At 35.4% G+C, this 21,422-nt stretch overlaps 2 protein-coding genes across 2 annotated transcripts; both read left to right on the top strand.

The window, feature by feature from the left end:
- Positions 1-12,032: 12,032 nt before the first annotated feature.
- LOC139191985 (uncharacterized) lies at positions 12,033-14,027 on the top strand. Its single transcript, XM_070813025.1, has one exon. It carries the CDS (start codon positions 12,033-12,035, stop codon positions 14,025-14,027), a length of 1,995 nt encoding a protein of 664 aa, XP_070669126.1.
- Positions 14,028-14,276: 249 nt separating this feature from the next.
- On the top strand, positions 14,277-14,924 carry LOC103416267 (uncharacterized). Its single transcript, XM_070813375.1, has 3 exons — positions 14,277-14,299; positions 14,387-14,695; positions 14,785-14,924. Exons 1-3 carry the CDS (start codon positions 14,283-14,285, stop codon positions 14,897-14,899), a joined length of 441 nt encoding a protein of 146 aa, XP_070669476.1. The 5' UTR covers positions 14,277-14,282; the 3' UTR covers positions 14,900-14,924.
- Positions 14,925-21,422: the final 6,498 nt, after the last annotated feature.

The following is a 21,422-nucleotide window of genomic DNA, read 5'->3' as shown; positions in this document are numbered from 1 at the left end:
GGTATAAAGCGACGTATACTTCAACATTATGTCGTTTTAAAGCGACGTTCATTAGCAGTTTAATTATAAAATATCCAACCTATTGTCGCTTTTAACCGACATTATGATATAATTAAACAAATAAAATATCTCTTAAACCGACGTCAGATAACAATTAAATAACTAAAATATGCAAACTAGTAACGGTCTTAACTGACACCACCTTTGTTAATAATACTAAAAAATATAGAAATCTGTATTCATTTTCAATTAATTGTAACTAAAAGAAATTATATAATCAAAATAATAAATTTCAAGTATAGGCCAAAACAAATATTTATAAAAATAATTAACAAGAAAAATAGTGAAAAAATATACAAATATTTTACATCTAACATTCCACATAATATCTATTCTAGTATGCCTTTGTTTTTTCTCTATTCCAGTATGCCACCAACTCAACCCATTATTCGGGATTCACATCAAGAGGAGGGTGGCTGCGCACCTTTGCTACTCTTTTAGTATAATACTTTTTTTTTTCACTTATTTCTATACTCTTTGTGCGTGTGCTACGCAACCTTAAGCATCATATGGCGGATCATAGACATTTTTACTATATATGCATCTTCAAAAGAAATATTTCTCTACATCCATTAAAAAAAATCAAACAAATCAATTATTATTACAATCATTGACTTATTCTTCTATTTTCAAGTAAAAATAAAAACATCTATACCTTTATTCTATTCTAGAAAACTTCCTTATCTTCTTCCTTAATCTTACGCCAATCCTTCATCAACGGGAGATTGTTGTGGCCTCTAACCTCCGCTGCTACATATTTTGAAAAAGCACTAGAATTATCACTAATGCATTTTCCAGACAAAACGAACAAAGTTGTTTCGTCCATTTGGGAATTGAGGGTCCGTGCATCCATTGAGATGTTCCTTATTAATACAAAAAAAAAAAAAACAATTAAAAACCATGAAACAATGTAAATTTTCAGTTTAAACATAATACTAGTTTAAACACAAAACAAAAGCTGAAATCAATAATAATTCATAAAAGAACCAGCTTCGAACTCCTTTTCTTCCAAATGAAATTCCCCAGAACGTTGATCTTCACTAGAATTATCCATAGCAAAAGTTAGTGGAAGTAATGGGAAAGAAGGGGGTAAACGAGGGAAAGGCTATGGCTGAAACGGGAGAACGTTGGAGTAAATGAGAGAGAGAAATGAAAGAGAGAAATGGAAGCACGGAAGTAATAGGAAAGAAAGGGGCTAAAATATGGATAAAATATAGCGTCGGAATATTTGGACTTTGCGTCGGTTTAAACCGACTCAATATCTGACAAACTGACATAAATGAAAGTAGCGTCGGAATATTTCGACTTTTCATCGGTTAAAACCGACACAAGATCTGACAGTACCTAGATACACGTAACCTAACATTCTTTTGACTGAAAGGCCTGACACACTTTTGACTGAAAGGGTTGGCGTTGAAATAGGTTCACATTGCGTCGGCTAAAACCGACGTTAGCCTAACATAGGACAACGATTAGCAGGTGGCCTCGAAATAGGAAACTTTGCGTTGAAATAAACTGCATACAACATTTCATAGTTAATGACCAGAGCATAAATCAGAAATTCTACAGTTGTACATCAGAATAACATATCGAATAAATGATTCCAATGAAAACACTGCATACAACATTTTACAGCACAATCTTAGGATACCTTTTCAGCATTCAAGAAGAAGGAAGGTGGATGGTATTCGATAGCAAGCTCCAAAAATTCGAAAGACATCAACCGAACATCGATTGCTAAATGTGTCATTGCATTAAATATATAGGCCATCATCAAGGAAATCAACAGCTCTTGATTATCCTGGACAAGAAAAGAAGGGAAACAAATCTCACGTTAAATTCATTGGCTATAAACACCACCAAACTTAATGATGATAATAGAGAGAAGATGAAAACAAAATCTCAAAACAATGTTACACTTAGATGAATCCATAAATACAATAAAAGCAGTGTAGATGTGAAACTACCAAATTGTTCTATTGTACGGAAGATGCATAACAATAAGAAATCGTGAAAATTAGGAAGGAAAAAGAATAGGCCCTTCAAAGATAATTTATGTTAATTAGGAAGGAAAAAGAATAAGCTGTTCACTAACACTTAAGAGTTTATTCATACTTTCATTAAGTATAACATAAGATTTTGTGGTATTCACCAATGTAAATATTTAAATTGAAGATCGAGTTCATTCATTGTATTCATATAGGGTCAAAGAGTGTAGCTGTAAAAAATCATCAAAATTGGACTTAAAAGAACCGTTAAATCGTGATTTTTCGTTGATAACCATCGAAAAGTTTTGCCCCGTTACTTGATCTCTGAATGTTTATTTTTTGCGATTTTTAGCATATGCGATCTCGAAGCATATACAAACAAGTTTGATGGTTGGATCGTTGAAATTAGTTTCGTAGAATGCGTATCACATCAAAACGATAGATTCACTAATACTTAAGAGTTTATTCATACTTTCATTAAGTATAACATAAGATTTTGTGGTATCCACTAGTGTAAATATTTTAAATTGAAGATCGAGTTCATTCATTGTATTTATATAGGATCAAGGAGTGTAGCTATAAAAAAATCATCAAAATCGGAGTTAAAATAACCGTTAAATTGTGATTTTTCGTTAATAACCGTCGAAAAGTTTTGTTACTTGATCTCTGAATGTTTATTTTTTGTGATTTTTAGCGTATGCGATCTCGAAGCATATACAAACAAGTTTAACGGTTTGATCGTTGAAATTAGTTTCGTAAAATGCGCATCTCATCAAAACGATAGATTCACTAACACTTAAGAGTTTATTCATACTTTCATTAAGTATAACATAAGATTTTGTGGTATCCATTAGTGTAAATATTTTAAATTGAAGATCGAGTTCATTCATTGTATTCATATAGGGTCAAGGAGTATAGCTGTAAAAAAATAATCAAAATTGGAGTTAAAATAACCTTTAAATCGTGATTTTTCGTTGATAACTGTCGAAAAGTTTTGCCCCGTTACCTGATTTCTGAATGTTTATTTTTTGCGATTTTTAGCTTATGCAATCTCGAAGCATATACAAACAAGTTTGACGGTTGGATCGTTGAAATTAGTTTCGTAGAATGCGTATCCCATCAAAAGGATAGATTCACTAACACTTAAGAGTTTATTCATATTTTCATTAAGTATAACGTAAGAAAAATCATGCATGCCAATCACTACATCTCCTGTTTCTTCTTCTCCAATTGCCACATTTTTATAATCTTTATCCATATCATACAATATGAGATGTTCAACAATAGTGGTCCTAACAAAAGTATATCGATTACAACATCTTTTGCAAGGACATCTAAACTTATCAGGACCAACACCATTTGCAACTGCTTGATCCAAAAAAAAAATTAATTCTAGTTGTATACGCTTCAAAATTTTGGGGTATGGTCAACCAACTCATGTCCATGTTTTACCACTTTACGAGGGTAAAATATTACGTTGACACAAAGATGCCTACAACCTTTCAATCCTATCATGTAGGCATAACTATTAGAATTTTCAATTTCTATCTTTCAACCCTCGAACTCTATCACGATTGCAATCTTTTAATTTTCAACACCTATTATAGTAAAAACAAATTAAAATAACAACAAAAAATTATCAAAATTATGCTCATCTAATCCATTCTAGTAAATAACAAAAAAAAGTTATCAAAGTTATCAAAATAACAACAAATTAAAATAACAATTAGAGTGCAAAACAAATTAATTTAACATAATATATTCTTATATTACTAAATATCAATTAATGGCTTTCGTCACCCCCGGGTGTCGGCCAGCACGTGTCGGTCCTGGTATTCGGGGAATATCAGGGTCAGGGCGTGTCATCATGTTTCTAGAAAAAGGTATGGCCATTTTAACACTAAAAGGTTCCCAAGAGGTTGAGCAGTTTGTAACTGACAAGAAAACAATGAAAGCAATAAATCCAATAAATCTAGCAGCCAAAACTGATGCAGCCAAGAACAAATCAACTGACACCTATTCAAATATCAGAGGAAATGGAAATAAAGATGAGAAATAAGTGGGAGTAATGGGCATAAAGGCTACCTAAAGCGTTACAATTGTTTTACCATTTCCTTTGTCATCACTAAATGACTGTTAGTAGGGTGAGTTATGGAGAAGAACGGGAGCAAGCAAGAACAAAAAGGCTACAAGTTGCAGCGGCAAAGAGGAGGAAAAAAAAAAATAGAATAGAAAGAAAATGCAAGGTAGCAGCTTTAGGGAAGGAAGAAAAGAGAGGATGAAATCTTGGCATTCTCTTCGCTCGGTTTTATCTTCTCAAACTCATGTCTTTCTTTTGGTTTTATTTGAGAATTATGTGTAACTAAATTTTTAGAAGTTAGGGGCTGTTTTGAAGCCCGAATATGATTGCAAGTTTGTTATGACATTTCGTTGAATTACTTTTATGAATGGATGAAAATTGGTTCACTACTTGTCTCATTAATGAGTTCTTTATGTGTTTTCTACGGATTCATACTTAGTAAGCATATCTAGGATTCTAACGCTATGAATATGTGTGTGACTGCCCTTGTTGAATGAGGACCTACATATGTTCTAGAGTAGTACTTGTTAATTGTGATTAACATGTGAACCAATTTCTAGGATAAGTAAGACAATGCTAGTACTTAAAATGCCTTGTGATGACTCAAACTATTTTCGTTCTTAATGATTTCTACTTGTTAAATCTATGAACACGCCATTCTAGATTGCATGTTAGGGACCAAGTTAAGTTGAAAACGTCATTCTCTTAACATACTACATCATAAAGAGTAATAGGTTAAGTTCTAACATTGAGCCAACTTGAGCATCTTCATCCGGAAATAAAAAGAATTTGAATGAAACATAACATGTTTGCATGATTATTTGGTGGTGGATAGCAAGTCCCCTAACTCGTTTTTCTTAACTTATGAACTACAATCTATTTTTTATTATTTAAAATTTGCTTCTCTCCTTATTTCTTGGGGAATGCCACAAAACTCCGAATCCATTGGTTTGATAATATCTATTGCCATCTTACATACGATATCTAACATAGCACCAAAATATCTACTAACAGTCTCACCAGAATGTTGAAATTTCTCTTGCGCTAATCTATTTTTCACACCCTGTCCTAACATATGCAAGAACATTCCTAATATTTCAGTTGCATTCATTCTCCTTGAACCTTTCAATCCATAATTAGTTTGCAAGTCATTGGATAATTTATAAAAGACATCTTTGTTCATCCTAAACATTCTATAGCATCACACATCATTTCCTTGTAGTACTTCCATCAACCAAATATTACTTGTTTGGGAAGAATTCATACACGGAGTTTTGTGGATATATTTTAAATAATATGTTTCAATAGCTCTCGCTACAGCGCATATAATTAGACCATCCTCCAAATCCTCAACATCATCTTCAAAGGTGTTCATATAAGGCACATCACCCCCTCTCCGTTGGTCGATGTGGGATGTTGGCCACGCCCTCACATGATTGTTCACCTCTCACACAGCACGCTCATCTTGGATCCAAGTTTGGTGCCAACTTGTTGTACAGACCACAATAGGTAGTTTCGACTCATAGGTGACCCGCGAATTATAGCATAGCCTTCACGTGATCGTAGCACTTAAGAGTACATATTTATACCCAGCCTATCGTACATGTCACACTAGGTGACTCCGACTCGTGTGCTTGCCTAGATTGATGAGCTACGAGTCCAGTTGTATAGGTCACATTAGGTGACTCTGACTGGCATACTATTTTATATTGGTTTCACACCTAACTTACATTTATTATTGATGAGATGTTGTGGCATGGCATGCTTCTGTTTTTACTACACCTGTGCATTCATTTTTCGTACCTTCGTAGTATTATTTTCTGGAAACTATACAACTTTTACGGTGAGGGGTTATAACGCTTTCAAAAGGTTTTTATTAAAACTTTATTTTCAGGCCCACTCACCCTTATTTTCGCCCCTCCAAGTTCTAGTAGCAGAGTTTTCGTACCGACGAGGATTATAGGCAAATCTTGGGGTAGACGATTACCATCGATGGTATAATTCTCACCATATTTTACTATACTGTACTTATGCTCTGTCATCAAGTGTGAACTGGGTTCATTCCCGCTCACAACGCACTCTTGTATTTAGGCACTTTTAGGTTTAAATTTATTCACATTTTCCACATCACTACACTTTATGACTTTGTCACCTTCCTGGTGTCAGCCAGCATAACTCGATTCAAAATCCTAGTTGACATTTCGGGTCAGGATGTGTCATCTAGAGATTTGTGTGTGCAAAAGTCGAGGTAACTTGGTGTTGCAATGAACACCCCTTGTTCAATATGCACAAGCAACATGACATCCTTCATCATTGCCACCTATAGACTATGATTCTCGTGCGGCTGAATCAGGAACATCAAAAGTTTGCAGGTTACGAAGTCAAGACGCCAAGCATCAAAAGAAGTAAAATGGTACGTATTCCGACTTACTCCAAGGGGCATGGTCTTTTGATAATATTCATCCTCAAGGGGACAAGTCCTTCCAGATACATAGTTAGGGGCAATTGTGAGATTATAATTTTCTAGGGCCAGGGTAAAGCAGATCAGAATACGAATACTTTAGAAGCGATGCGGAGCTGAATAAATAGAACAACGATACCACCATCATCTTGTACCAGATTCAGTGGGCGAAGTTTGACAACTTCACTAAGATTGACCATGCTTATTTCACAAGATATAAAAACCTAATCCAACAAGGAATCATCATGTTTCCTATAAATTGAAGTCCTTACAATTTAATGATTGGTGTGCGCCAAAAGTAATCACACTCCTACACCATTCTAGGGTTCATCTCTAGTAACACAATTATCGCATACTTAGTTGCCCACTGCTTGACTGTTATATTACTTACTAACTTGAGCATCAGAGAGCTCTTGTCCGGCACGCCCCCCTGGTGTCTTTGGCGACTCACAGTTGCGGTTTGTATTACAGATAAACGAATTTGTGTATCTATCTACATCATTCACGGCGGTGCTCAAATTTAGCTCTAACAATGTTCATACCATACATTTCATTCATTGAAAATTGATCTTCATATCATATATTCTACCAAGTTATTCAGGGAAAAAAATAAGATAAAAAACCTCTAAGCAACAACTAAGCAAAGTAATCTTAGCCTTTCAACATAGCATTAATATTAGTGTTACATGTCCAGTTAATCTAAATATTTAAAGTAGGCTACTACTTATGAATAACAAATTAATCGTTACATTTTGAATTTGGGACCGAACTGTAGAACAATTTAAGAAATAATTATTTCCACCAAGTGCAGTTGTTTTCATTAGATCACACACATCAGCTTGAAGCTCTCCAAGTTTATACTATAGGAAACACTTCCCTGTGTTGCTTTTCGATTGCACATCCCTCTCATACTTCACTTGTATCTTAAATTTCAGGAAATGCATACACCATCTTTTGTTTCTGTAAGTTTTTTAAACTTTGAAAGTTGAGATGAGCAAGCCTTTTTTTACAACAATTAAGTGGATTCAACCACATTGGCCTTCATACTGAGTCAACATAATTGAGAAAGCTGCAAACGCTGCAGCAGTGGCTATTACTGGTAGTGTTGCGATGGCAGCAGGTTGTCCAGCCACCGTAGTCAGTCGCAAGGAGCGGTGGCGTGCGACCACGCCATGGTTTCCATTCTCCATTCTAATTTCAGGCACATAGCGAGTGTCGTTCGTCGTGGTTTCAAAACTTTTCAACCATGTTTTTTTGTTCTCTAGAGCAAACAAATCAAGGAATTAAAAATTCGGAGATTGAGTACGTTAGAAATTCAAAGAGGGTAGAAATTCAGAAGGAATTGTCAGAGCATCTTTGATATTTGAACCAAGCTCTGAAAGAAAATCCGTCGTCTTTTGTCTGGACGAATTTGTACCTACAAAACAATTATGTGGAGTGGCAGGGCCTTGTGGATTTGTTGGATGTATTTAGGCTTTGCTAAGCCTGTTGAACCCATCAACTATGTCTAGTTAAATTGAAGAGAATTCAAATTTAAGTAGAAAGACTGCATTAGTTAATTACTAAATTGACCTAAACTACAAACGCTTGCATCTGTTGACTGTTCCATAAAATAGAAAGCTACTAATCATTTTAGTGATAGATTCAGGATTTAAACAAATTCATTAATTAAGCTACCATATACATTCATACGTACAAACATACATACATATAGATGTATATATCTACAAGGTCTCAGATCTCAGGTCATGCATCTAACATCTAACCGCAACAAATAATAAAGAAAATGTCTAGACCTTCATTGCCTCCTTACCCACCTTATTTTAGCTTCTGTTCCGATGCCGCATGCTGTGGTCAAGGTTTGTTTATCATTCTCAAGTTATGTTTTGTTTATTTATTTATAATATAACAAAAACACAACTACACATATATTTGACGTAGAATGTTTGTAGATTAGATAGTCCTTCAAATTTGAATGTTGTGTGCACTATTTCCAGGATTGAAATTCGTTTGGCCAGAAATAGTTCGAAAGCCTGCTTGGGAGGCTGCAACAATAATCAAGAAGGACAACCCATCGGTTACGGTTGTTGTCCTAAAACCTGGCTTCGTTGGACTGCACGATTTTTGTTGCAATTGTGTGTATGTTAACACTGATGAAAATGGAAAAGTCTTTCTGATACCTAGAATCGGGTAGAGACTAGAGAATGGTCCCGTGGTCTAGTCCTTAAGTCTATCATCTCATCACATGCATAACAGTTGTAATAAAGCATGGATTTAGGATGACCTTCCTAGCTCATGATGTAATTTTCCCTACGAATAAAATCTTCATTTTATATGTAAAATAATAATAATACAGTATAATGAGAGTCCTTAGGTTCAACTCTTGTAAAAGAAAAGTTTGACACCAAATTATCGGCCCACATCGCGTGTTAGTCCAAATACTTCACTTTTTAGTGTAAATATTCTAAAAATTCAAAGTGATAGTGTTAGAGGGATCTCCTTTAGCCTACTTTGTATTATTCAATTACCATCTTGGGAGGCTCCGTATTAAGCGCAATTATGACAGGGGAGCTACGGACATGGGGACATGGCCTCCTACCTGAAAGTCCAATGCACCATCTGGCCTTTGGAAAGTTTATGCAACCTAAGGGTTGTGGTTTATAACATTCAAACTTAGGCTCTACGCTATTCAAGGGAATAATAAAAAAGACGATCTAGAAATCATCTGAGGGTGGCTCTCAGTGCTAACCCTGAGTACGATTACTTCATCACAGACTAGCGTACTAAGTCAAGTACGTTCTACAACACTATGTGGGTAAGCATGTCTGAAGGAGGCATCCAGACTTGGAATTCCTCAAGTGGAATTTTATTCCAAAGGAGTCTGATACACTAAATACCTTAGCCAAGTCACCTAAGTGTAGTCCGATCGGAAACTCTTAGGTCCGACGCGTTGGATCTAACAAAAGGATTCTAAAAGTGCTTCCAACCCACATACAAGCAACAAAGTCCCTAACCAACTTTTGACTTAGATTCACTAGGGATGGACATGCAATTTGAATTGGGAATGAAGCCCCTTATTGGTGACACGTTACGACCTTCAAAATCGAAGTGTCGAGGGCATTCCGGACTAAGTTCTCTCACTTTCTTATCCTTAGTCTAACCAATACAATATGGCAAGTGCGAAATAAAATAATTTTTCATGGGCTTAGATACGGTTCCGAAGTAAGGTGGTATTCCGATTATCGCAATGAAAATCTTTACAAACACCAAGTTTGGGAGGTAATATTTTTCGAATCATTATTACCTAGGCCAAGTGTACAAGCTTGTTTATGTTTCACTTTGTTACTCGTTACACCAAAGTTAGATTACTTTTGAAAGTTTTTTGGATTTAAATATTATTCCGTGTTTAGGAAGCAAAGGATTAAAAGTTTCATACACTTTATTCTAACATGATCAACATTTTACATAAAGTTAAAATTCTCATATACGAGTAAGCACATGTTATTTATCAAAGTATCATGAATAGGGTAAAAGAACTACAATACTTCTAGTTATGAGAATTTACACTTCTAGTTATGAGATAAAATAAAATAAAAACCCTTTACAAATAAAATAAAAAGAGAAAATGAAATTATAGAAAATCATATAAGAATTTACACTTCTAGTTATGAGATAAAAAAATAAAAACCCTTCACAAATAAAATAAAAGGAGAAAATGAAATTAAAAATTACATTGAAAGAATCGTATGAGATCAAAAAATAACTTCTAGTTATGTGCCCAAAAAAACTCCTAACTAGGTTAAAAAATGGGGGATTCAGGAGTTCGGTCCACTAGTGTAAAATAGGGTTCATAACCACAAGAAGGTCAAATGTTAGACCTATTATATGGAGCAACTTGTACCTTTGTGCAAGCCTATGTTGCACTAGATGGATATGTCTTTAGTCTTCTTCACAATGTGACAGCTTCACTTGTTCAGTCTTCACAAGGAGAGAGTTTCACTTCTTCAACTCATCACCTTGTGGCATCAAAATGAGGCATATAACTGCTAATGATATGAAGAGATGAAAAGACGATCTGCAATTTTGGATTCAACGTTGACAAGTCAGTTTCTTCATACAAAGATTTGGAATGAAGAAATTAACTGAAAATCTAACACTAAGGTCTATATGAATATTTTAAAGTAAACTTTAGACCATGAACAATGGTAGTTTTTTCACAAAGATTTTATACACACTACTACAAAAGAGCCTTATAGTGTCAGTGGCTGGCGTCGGTTTAATTTAATATAGTGGCGGATAAGACAGTTGCGACACTAAATGAAGATGACGTCGGATTTACTGTCGCTTTTTAGCGTCATAAAATGTCTACGTCGCTTTTAAACCGACGTAAACATTTAACGTCGCTTAGAACCGACATATATTTTAATAATTTTAAATAATAGCGTCGCTTTTTAGCGACATAAAGTATTAGTGTCGCTTTTAAGCGACATAAATTATTATTTTTAAATAATTTAAAGCTTGCGTCGGTTATAAGCGACATAGATTTTAGTTTTTTAAAATATTTTAAAACTTAGTGTCGGTTGTAGCTACGGATTGAGGGTCTTTATATACCCTCCCGTGTTCTCTTTCATCCTCTCTTCCATTTTTCTTGTTTGCTCTTCCTCTCTTACAAACCCTCCCCTTGTTCTTTCACTTAGACCTTTCTTGTTTGTTCTTCCAATTTCGTTTGTTACTTCTTCAACAACAGTAAGTGTTTTTTGCTTTTTAATATTTTTATTTTCTCCTATTATGTTTAATTTTTATTTACAATTCATTTTTGTAGGGAATTTATTTGAGCTACTTGACTACGTAAAGAATTCAACGACGACGGAATTCTTCCATAATTCAGGTTTCTATCACTAAATTCTTTAATTGTATAAAACACAAGTTTATTTATTTAAAAATTCTAATTTAAGTGCTTAGATAAATTTCTATTATTTTTGTTAAATTAATTTATATTTAGTCGAATTAATTAATTTTGTCACTTGAATTGTTATGAGAAAATGGAAATGAATAATATTTATTAGCATTTATGTTAAATTAACAATATTAAATATAACATAAACTTATAATATTTAGTAATATAAGAATATATTATGTTAAATTAATTTGTTTTGTACAGTAATTGTTATTTTAATTTGTTTTTGCTGTTATTTTGATAACTTTTGGTTGGTATTTATTAGAATGGATTAGATAAGCATAATTTTGATAAATTTTTGTTGTTATTTTAATTTGTTTTCACTATAATAGGTGTTGAAAATTAAAAGATTGCAATTGTGATAGAGTTCGAGGGTTGAAAGATAGAAATTGAAAATTCTAATAGTTATGCCTACATGATAGGGATTGAAAGATTGTAGGCATCTTAGTGTGAAGGTACTATTTTGCCCTCGTAAAGTGGTAAAGCATGGACAAGAGTTGGTTGATGATACCTCGAAATTTTGAAGCGTATACAGCTAGAATTAATTCGTTTTTGGATCAAGCAGTTGCAAATGGTGTTGGACCTGATAAGTTTAGATGTCCTTGCAAAAGATGTTGTAATCGATACACTTTTGTTAGGAACACTATTGTTGAACATCTCATATTGTATGATATGGATAAAGATTATAAAAACGCTTGGTGGCGACATCATGGCGAGCAAAACATTGGAGAGCAAAATATGGCAATTGGAGAAGAAGAAACAGGAGATGAGGTGATTGGCATGCATGATTTTCTTAATGATGTATTTGTCCAACCATTAACAGAAGAAGGTGTTGGGCCGTCTACTGAACCCCCCATTAGGGAAGGGCGTCCAGAAGAGGTGGAGACTTTTTTTAGGTTGCTTGAAGAGGCAGATCAAGATTTGTGGCCAGGTTGTAAGCAGTTTAAGAAATTGGAAGCAGTTGTAAGACTGTATCAGATTAAGTGTTTAGCGGGAATGCCAGATGAGATCTTCACCACTTTACTGGAGTTAATTAAAAGAATGTTGCCTGAAGGGGATTGTTTGCCTGAAACCTGTTACAAGGCAAAAAAACTTATAAATGACTTGGGTCTGTCGTATGTGAAAATTGATGCATGTCCCAATGATTGCATGATCTATTGGAAAGATACTTCGGATTTGACCGTGTGCTCGGTTTGTGGTAAATCAAGATATAAAATTACCAATGCAGATGATAGCTCAAGAAAAAAAATCGCAGCTAAGGTTATGTGGTATTTTCCTTTAAAACCAAGATTGCAACGATTTTTTATGTCGAAGCATATGGTTGAACATATGAGGTGGCACGCAACTGAATGTCCTAAGGATGAGTTTATGAGACATCCTTCAGATTCTCCAGCATGGAAGCATTTGGATAATATATATCCGGATTTTGCATCAGAAATTCGAAATGTCCGATTGGGGTTAGCCAGTGATGGATTTAATCCTTTTGGGAAAATGAGGAATGACCATAGCACATGGCCTGTGGTGCTTTCTGTTTACAATTTGCCGCCTTGGATGTGTATGAAGCAGCCAAATTTGTTGTTGTCTCTGTTAATACCAGGACCACGCAGTCCTGGTAAAGATATTGATGTATACATGCGTCCATTGATTGATGAGTTGAATGAGTTGTGGGAGGTGGGCACTCCTACTTATGATGCGTATTCCAACCAAAGTTTTACAATGAAGGCTGCTGTCTTATGGACTATAAGTGATTTTCCGGCTTATGGAATGTTGTCAGGATGGAGTACACATGGCTATAAAGCATGTCCACATTGCATGCATGATAAAGAATCTATTTACTTGCCGGCAAGTCGTAAGATTTGTTATATGGGGCATCGACGCTTTCTTGAAGATAATCATAGGTTTCGAAGGCAAACCATAGCTTTTAATGGTCGCCGAGAGCATCGTAGTGCACCAAGGCAGTGGACTGGTTTACAATGTCTCGAAGAACTTTCTACATTGAGATTTACTTTTGGAAAACCAAATAAAGATGCTTCAGTTGGGCAACGCAGAAGAAGAACTTCGAGCAGTACAAGTAGTAACAGTCAGTGGAAGAAGAAATCTATTTTTTATGAACTACCTTATTGGAGGCATCTGTTGATTAGACATAATCTTGATGTTATGCATATCGAGAAGAATATATGTGACAGTGTGGTGGGAACATTGCTAGATATAGAAAAGTCTAAAGATGGATTGGCAGCACGTGCAGATCTTGAATTCTTGAACATAAGACGTAGTCAACACCCACGTAGAGAAGGAAACAGAACATTTCGACCTCCAGCATTGTTCACGTTGAACAGAGAAGAAAAAACTGCGTTTTGCAAAGTGTTGTCTACTATTCGGGTCCCCGATGGATATTCATCAAATTTGTCACGATGTGTACACGTGAATGAACGAAAAATACATGGGTTGAAAAGTCACGATTGCCATGTTTTAATGCAATAGTTACTCCTGCTTGCAATACGCCCGGTTTTTCCAAAAGCTGTTACTATGGTATTATTAGAGTTGAGTGCAATTTTCAGACAGTTGTGTAGTAAGAAGGAGACTGAAGAAGGATTCAAGCAACTGAATTCAAGAATTGCCTTGACATTATGTCAACTTGAAAAAATATTCCCTCCTGCATTTTTTGATATAATGATGCACCTCCCAGTTCATTTGGCAGATGAAGCAGCTCTTGCAGGGCCTGTTCCATATAGATGGATGTATCCAATTGAACGGTAATAAATAAATTTTTATAAATTTTTACAATTATAGTAACTTTAATTAATAATTATAATGATTTGTATTTCGTTTTATAATTATAGGTATTTGCAAACACTGAAGCGCTATGTTCGTAATAAGGGTCGTCCTGAAGGTTCTATTGCTGAAGCATATTTGGTGGATGAGTGCTTGTCCTTCTGTTCCATGTATCTTAGAGATGTTGAGTCTCGTCGTACCCGTAGAGGCCGAAATGAAGATGGTATTGGACGTGGAGTATCTGGTGGGTTATCAATTTTTGACTCGAAAGGATGTTATATGGGTTCAGGAGAAAATGTGGAGCTCGATCTAAATGTTCTTGATCAGTGCCATAAATACATTCTAAATAATTGTGATGAAGTTAGCCCATTTCGAAGGTAAGAACGTTTAATCATACATCTTAATGTTTTATTGGTTTTCTTAACTTTGAAAAATTAATTATCTAAATTTGGACATAATTGTCTAGGCAACATGAGGAATTCTTGAAAACTAAACATCGTCGAGAAAGGTTAACTATGCGACAAATTAAGGAGCTAAGCAAGAAAGAATTTCCAGAATGGTTCAAGCAACATGTGAGTTGATATAACAATCACATTATTTATTTATTGTTTTGCATTTTAATTATAACGTGTTTATAGTTATTATGGCAATTTTTATCTTCATACTTATTACAGATGAATTCAAGATGTCAAGCTAATGACACGTTGATATCTCAAGACTTGTATTGGCTAGCTAATTATCCAAGTAGGGTTGTGAGTAGATACAAAAGTCACATTGTTCATGGTTTTAGATTTCGTATAAAATCTGTGGATGACAAGCATAAGAATCAAAATTGCGGTGTCTTTGTACCTGCAAATGTTCCTGGAGCACTTGGGCAAGTGAATTGTTATGGCAGAGTAGTAGAGATGTTCGAAGTTAAATATTGTGGTCCTACTGAGGCAGGAGATAGGGGTCGAGCTGTGATGTTATTTAAGTGTGAATGGGTTAATAGTGAAAGCCCACGAGGAATGAAAACCGATCAATATGGATTTACTATGGTGAATTTCAATCAATTGGGATTTAAAGAGGATCCTTTTATATTAGCATCACAAGCATTACAAGCATTTTACGTAGAGGACACAATTGAAAAAGATTGGCACGTAGTTGTTCGAACCCAGCCGAGGGATTTGTTTGACGTATTGGAGGATAATGATGCAGTTGACGATTATGCCATACCTAACTTGGATGATCGAATTCTTGATAATGAAAATTTCCATACAAGGGTTGGCGTGGAAGAGACTCCTTTTCTTGAATCATTACCGTTGCCTACCGAGCTCTTTAATCAAGTCAATGCCGACGACGAGCTAACGGATGATGACAGGGAATAAGTATATCAATTATTTTTTGTTTTAATTAGACCATGTTTCAATTAGTGTTTGATGATATTTTATTGTAAATTATATTTCTGTTTTTTATTAAATATTATTTATAAGTTGTTTTTTATGTTAAAATATTATATAAGATAACATAACAACTTATTTTTTAACGAAGGGTTAAACGTTTTTTTTTTTTTTTTCTTCCTTACTGTCGCTTTTAGCCGACGGCATATGTAATCTGCGTCGGTTTAGTTTAAATATTGTGGGCGGGAATTTTCCCGGTTTTTTTGCACGGGGAAATGGTGTGGAAAACTTATGTCAGTCATGTCATAGTTTGCGTCCGTTTGAACCGACGCAATCCCTTACTAATCCGACGCAAAGATATCTTATTCCGACGCAAAGATATCTTATTCCGACGCAATCTTTGCATTTCCGAGGCCACTGATACGATAGTCAATGTGTCAGGGTAACGTCGGTTTAAACCGACGCAATCTCACCCTATTCCGACGCAAAGGTCTCCTATTTCGACGCCACTTGCGTTTAGTCAAAAGTCTGTCAGGCTTTTAAGTAAACCTATGTCAGGCTAGGTGTAGCTGGTGCAAGTCAGGGTTTGCGTCGATTTTAATCGACGCAATATGTAAATATTTCGACGCAATGTATAAAAGTATCAGTTTGTCAGTGATAGTGTCGGTTTGGACCGACGTAATATCTTCATAATTCGACGCTGAACTTGTATCCATATTTGAGCCCCTTCTTTCCCATTTTTCCGTGCTTCCATTTCTCTCTTTCATTTCTCTCTCTCGTTCACTTCCTCCCATTCTCCCAATTCTCTTTCCCTCATTTCAGCCATATTCATTCCACTAAAATTTGCTATGGATAATTCTTGTCAAGAACAACGTTCTGAGGAACTTCATATGGAAGAGGAGTTCGAGGCTGGTTCATTTTGGAATTATTATAATTTCAGTTTTGTTTTGTGTTTATACTAGTATTATGTTTAAACTGAAAAGCTACATTTGTTTGTGTGTTTTTAATTGCTTGCTTTATGTTATAATAAGGAACATCTCAACGGAGGCGGGGTCCCTCAATTCCTAAATGGACGAAACAGCTTTGTTCGTTTGATTCGTCCGGAAAATGCATTAGTGATAATTCTAATGCATTTTCAAGACTTGTAGCAGCGGAGGTACGAGACAACAGAAATTTCCCGTTGGAGAGGGATTGGCGTAAGATTAAGCAAGAAGTCAAGGAAGTTTTGTGGAATAGAATAAAGGTATATATATAATTTTTTTTCCTTGAAAATAGAAGAACAAAACCGATAAATTTAATAGTGATTGGTTGGCTTGATTATTTTTTTATGAATGCAGGGAAATATTTTTTTTGATGATGCTGATATTGTGAAGATGCCTATAATTCGTCATATGACGCTTAAGATTGCTGAGCATGCACATAAGGAATATAGAAATAAGTTAAAAAAAGAGCATTATTCTAAAAGAGCAGAAGAGGAGCGCAGCCACCCTCCTCCTGAAGTGAATTCTGCAGATTGGGCTGCATTGGTGGCACACTGGAATCAGGAAAAAGCTAGGGTAATTGTTATATGATTTATTTCGTTTTAACTTTAAATCTGCCTAAAAAAGTCCCCTTTTTTGTCAGGAGGTAGCTGAGAAAAATAAGATTAATCGGAAAAAGAAAACAATGAACCATACTACTGGGACAAAATCTTTTGCAAGAAAACGGCAAGAATTTGTAAGGATTGTTCACTTTAAAGATATGTTATTAATTTTAAATAATACATAGTTATAAATTTTATTTTTAGTATGAGGTGCTTAAAATTGCTTGTATGAAACTTTATTTTTCATAAAGCGGAACAAGCATGGGAAAGAGGCAGATCCAGTAACCTTTTTCCGTGAATGTCATACACGAAAGGATAAAAGTTGGATTGATGAAACGTCGGAGCGTACAGCGGTAATTGATGTTTTCGTTGATTTTTTCGTGTTTATCTTTTGTTATTAATTTTTAATATGTATAACTTATTTTTCTGTTTTACTATAGTTGTTTTTTTTTTTAATTGTAATCCAAGGCAACCATGGAGGGCAATTTACAAAATTTGATTGAGTCGGGCCAAGATGATAATGAAGAACTTAGGACCCGTGTTTATGTTGATACAATGGGTCCTGAGACTCATAACAGAGTCAGAGGGTATGGTCATGGGGTGACCCCTGATATGGTGTCCTATGCATCTTCTTCATCTTCTACATCAAATTCCTCCAGGAGGTCATCTAATAGTGCAATGGCATTGCTGATGACTGAAAATAATATGTTGAGAATGAGGGAAGAAAATACTAATAAACGGCTTTCTGACCTAGAGGGCAAGTATGAACATAGTAATCAGTTGCTTACTATGTTTCTCCAAAAATTTCAGCCTCAACCACCGTATAGCCCGGGAACTCAACAGTCAGGCCAGGGTCAGCCTCCTCAACAGTCGGGCCATAGTCAGCCTCCCCCTGCATATCCGCATGCTGGCCATAATCAGCAACCCCCTTCATATCCTTTGTATCTGATGCCTACGCCCATGTCATACATGCAGCAGCCGCCCATGCCATATATGCAGCATCCTCCCATGTCATACATGCAGCAGCCTTCGCATTATCAAACCCCAGTATATCGACCTGAGATGGCTGCTCCTGCTGTATTTTGTCCTGAAGTTCTAGTTAGGGGGTTTTCTGGAATGCTTGCTGGTGGTGGATTTGATGTGGACTTCACAAGGTATTTAGGAGCAGATGGGGGATCTCAAGGAGGAGAAAGATCGGGCCCACATTCAGTCTCAGGCTCAGTTGAGTAGTTTATTTGGTTCGCTTTCTTGGCGGATAAATATGACACATTTGTTCTATATTTTTGTTTTTGTATGTTACGTTTGTAATGTCGGATTTAGTGTTTGTTGTGACGGATGAATTTTTGTTTATTATGTGGAACGTTTGATGTATAATATTTGTATATTTTGGCACTATATGTCTTGTTAATTTTTTTTATTAATGTTTGTTTTGGTCAGAACTTGAAAAAATTTATTAAGGTGGTTAGAATTTTTTTTAGTACCAATTAATTGAAAATGATGCAGATATACGTTTTTAGAAAAATACTAACAAGGCTAGTGTCGGTTCAGACCGTTACTAGTTTGAATATTTTATTTATGTAATGGTTTTCTTACGTCGGTTTAGGAATATTTTAATTATTTAATTTTATTACAGTGTTGGTTAGAACCGACGGTATGGTTTATATATATTATAATTAAATTGCTGACTTTGAATTTTTTTTTATGTAATTGTTATCTAACGTCGGTTTAGTATATTTTATTTATTTAATTGTAAGACAATGTCGGTTAGATGCGACAGAAGAGTTGCTATATATTATAATTAAATTGTTAAATTTGAATATTTTATTTATTTAATGGTTATATAACGTCGGTTTAGGTATATTTTATTTCTATAGTTTTATGGGAATGTCGGTTATAACCGACGCAATGTTATGGATTTATTATAATTAATATTCAGTTGTACGTCGGTTGTAAGCGACGCTAATGTCAGTGTCGCTTTAAACTGACGCTGTATAGTGGCGGATTAAGCAATGAGACCGACACTGAAGGCGTTTTGTGACGCAAGCATTAGTGTCGCTTTGGAAATGCGACATTACATTGTTTTATGTCGGATATTTACCAAATTGCCGACAGAAATTAGGTTTATTGTCGGTATTTGCTTCGCCGGTGATAGCCTGTATTGTAGTAGTGACATAAAAAAAGTGTTTCCAGCTAGGATTTTTGAAGAACACGGAGAGGAGGCTCAGAAGGGCTAAAGCAAGGTCTTGAAAGTTACAAGCCTTCTAACCAAAGAGAAAATGAGCTTAACATAATCCTAACAAACCTAAATATATTTTTGTTTTAATTAGCCAGGTACAACCCACGAAGACACTTGTTAAATGCCAATTCAATCAGAAAAGATCAAGGGTGAGAAACTCACTCAAGAGTGAAGGAGTAAGACAAGCCCATATGGGTTTTCTTAAAATATGTGTCCGATTCACATGCAAAACGCATGCATAAAGTGATCTGAAAATTTCACTAGTCATAATGCATAAGATACTTAAAAGTGAAATACATATTTATGAACAAACCTGGCTTGTGTTTTAATCACAGCCATTCGCACTTTGATCTTTAATATATCAGACTTCAATATCAAGTATCCTAAGCTAATCTAATGTAAATTGATTTAAAGAGTTTGTGTGATAAAGAGTTACAAATTTCACAAGGAAATCCAAATAATATCAATTCAATTGTTCACAACTTTTACTTGTGACATTGTGTTGTGACCTAAAATTTAGAGAGAGAAAAGGGAAGAGGTGCAGCAAAGAGAAGAGAATGGGTTGAGGAATTCTGGGGATTTGATTCCTCATGCATAGTGTCTTTATTTATAGTAATAAAACGGAGAGAATAACTTGCTCTCCAAGTAATACAAAGTCTAATAAAAAATATCTACTAGATTCCAAATGATTCCTAACTTATATCTACTTATGACTTACACAATCACATAATGTGAAATATTAATTACAACACTTCCTCTTGAGTGTGTAAATACTCAACACTCAAGTAGTAGACACATCAGACCTTCAAGCAAATGTGAAAGTAGTTGGTGAAGTCGTCTCGTAGGCACAATGAGCGAATGCGAGTCTCAGAACAAGCGGAAGAATGCATAAGGTGTAAAACACACAAAACCTCGTTATGGTAAAACTCAATGTACCATAAAACCCATTTATGGAGAAAATTGAGAAGTTTCATTAAGTCAAAACTAAACACCTTCACGACAGAAGTAGAACACACACAAGGGTATGACTAGCCCAGGATAAGTGCCTCGTTAAAACCTCATTAGGTAGGAAAAATTCAACAGGAAAAATGCTCCTGATCTAAGGAAAAATAGTACATTAATGTCAAGTGAGTATACTTCTGGATACTTCTGCCGCCCTTTTGGGTGGCTTCATTGCCATCTCTTTTATAGATTTTCTGTCATCTCATGTGTGGCTTTTTTACCACCTCTTGTGTGGTTTTTTTTTTTTCCCCTTGTCCTCTCCCCCTTTTTTCTTCCACCCTCTCTATCAATAACTTTATTCCTCATTTCCTTACATTTAACTACGGTGGTGGGTTGTATATATCGTGGGTCAAGTTTGACTCTTAAGAAAGTAAACCCTCTTAAGGGGTAAAGGAAACCCAAAACTGTGACAACTCGACCCTAATATTACGTTTTTATTAATTTTAAGAGAAGTGGTAATAGTTCTGGATCTTCGAGCGGTGGATCAAATTCCAATACGCCACGAATGGGCGGCAAGTCCACAGGTAGTTCCCGCTTTCAGAATCAGATGAACCCTATCAATTCTGGTGCTATGCTCTGTGGCGTATGCAATAACCGTCATTTCAGCAAAATCAGTCTCCTACACTACCACCTACAGTTCCTCTCCAATAGATTCAAGGACCTGGTACCTACCTAGAGATAGGTTATGGTGGTGCTTACCACTACCAGGGTGACATAGCTCAATATCCAGGAGAAGCATATCAGTACCCACCTGATCTTTATTCCTAGGGCGGTTATCCACTGTACCAGAGGGGCTTACGCCGTATCAGGGTGGCGGATCGCAGTGGTATGCCGGGGGACAATCCCAGAATCTTGAGGTAACTTCTAGCAACATCGTATCGACCAGGCAGCCTAATCTAACAAAT

The sequence above is a fragment of the Malus domestica genome, chromosome 15, assembly GCF_042453785.1.
Source record: "Malus domestica chromosome 15, GDT2T_hap1".
NCBI classification, from domain to species: Eukaryota; Viridiplantae; Streptophyta; class Magnoliopsida; order Rosales; family Rosaceae; genus Malus; species Malus domestica.
The sequence above is the reverse complement of the archived record's forward strand: the minus strand, read 5'-3'. Positions and strand labels throughout refer to the sequence as shown.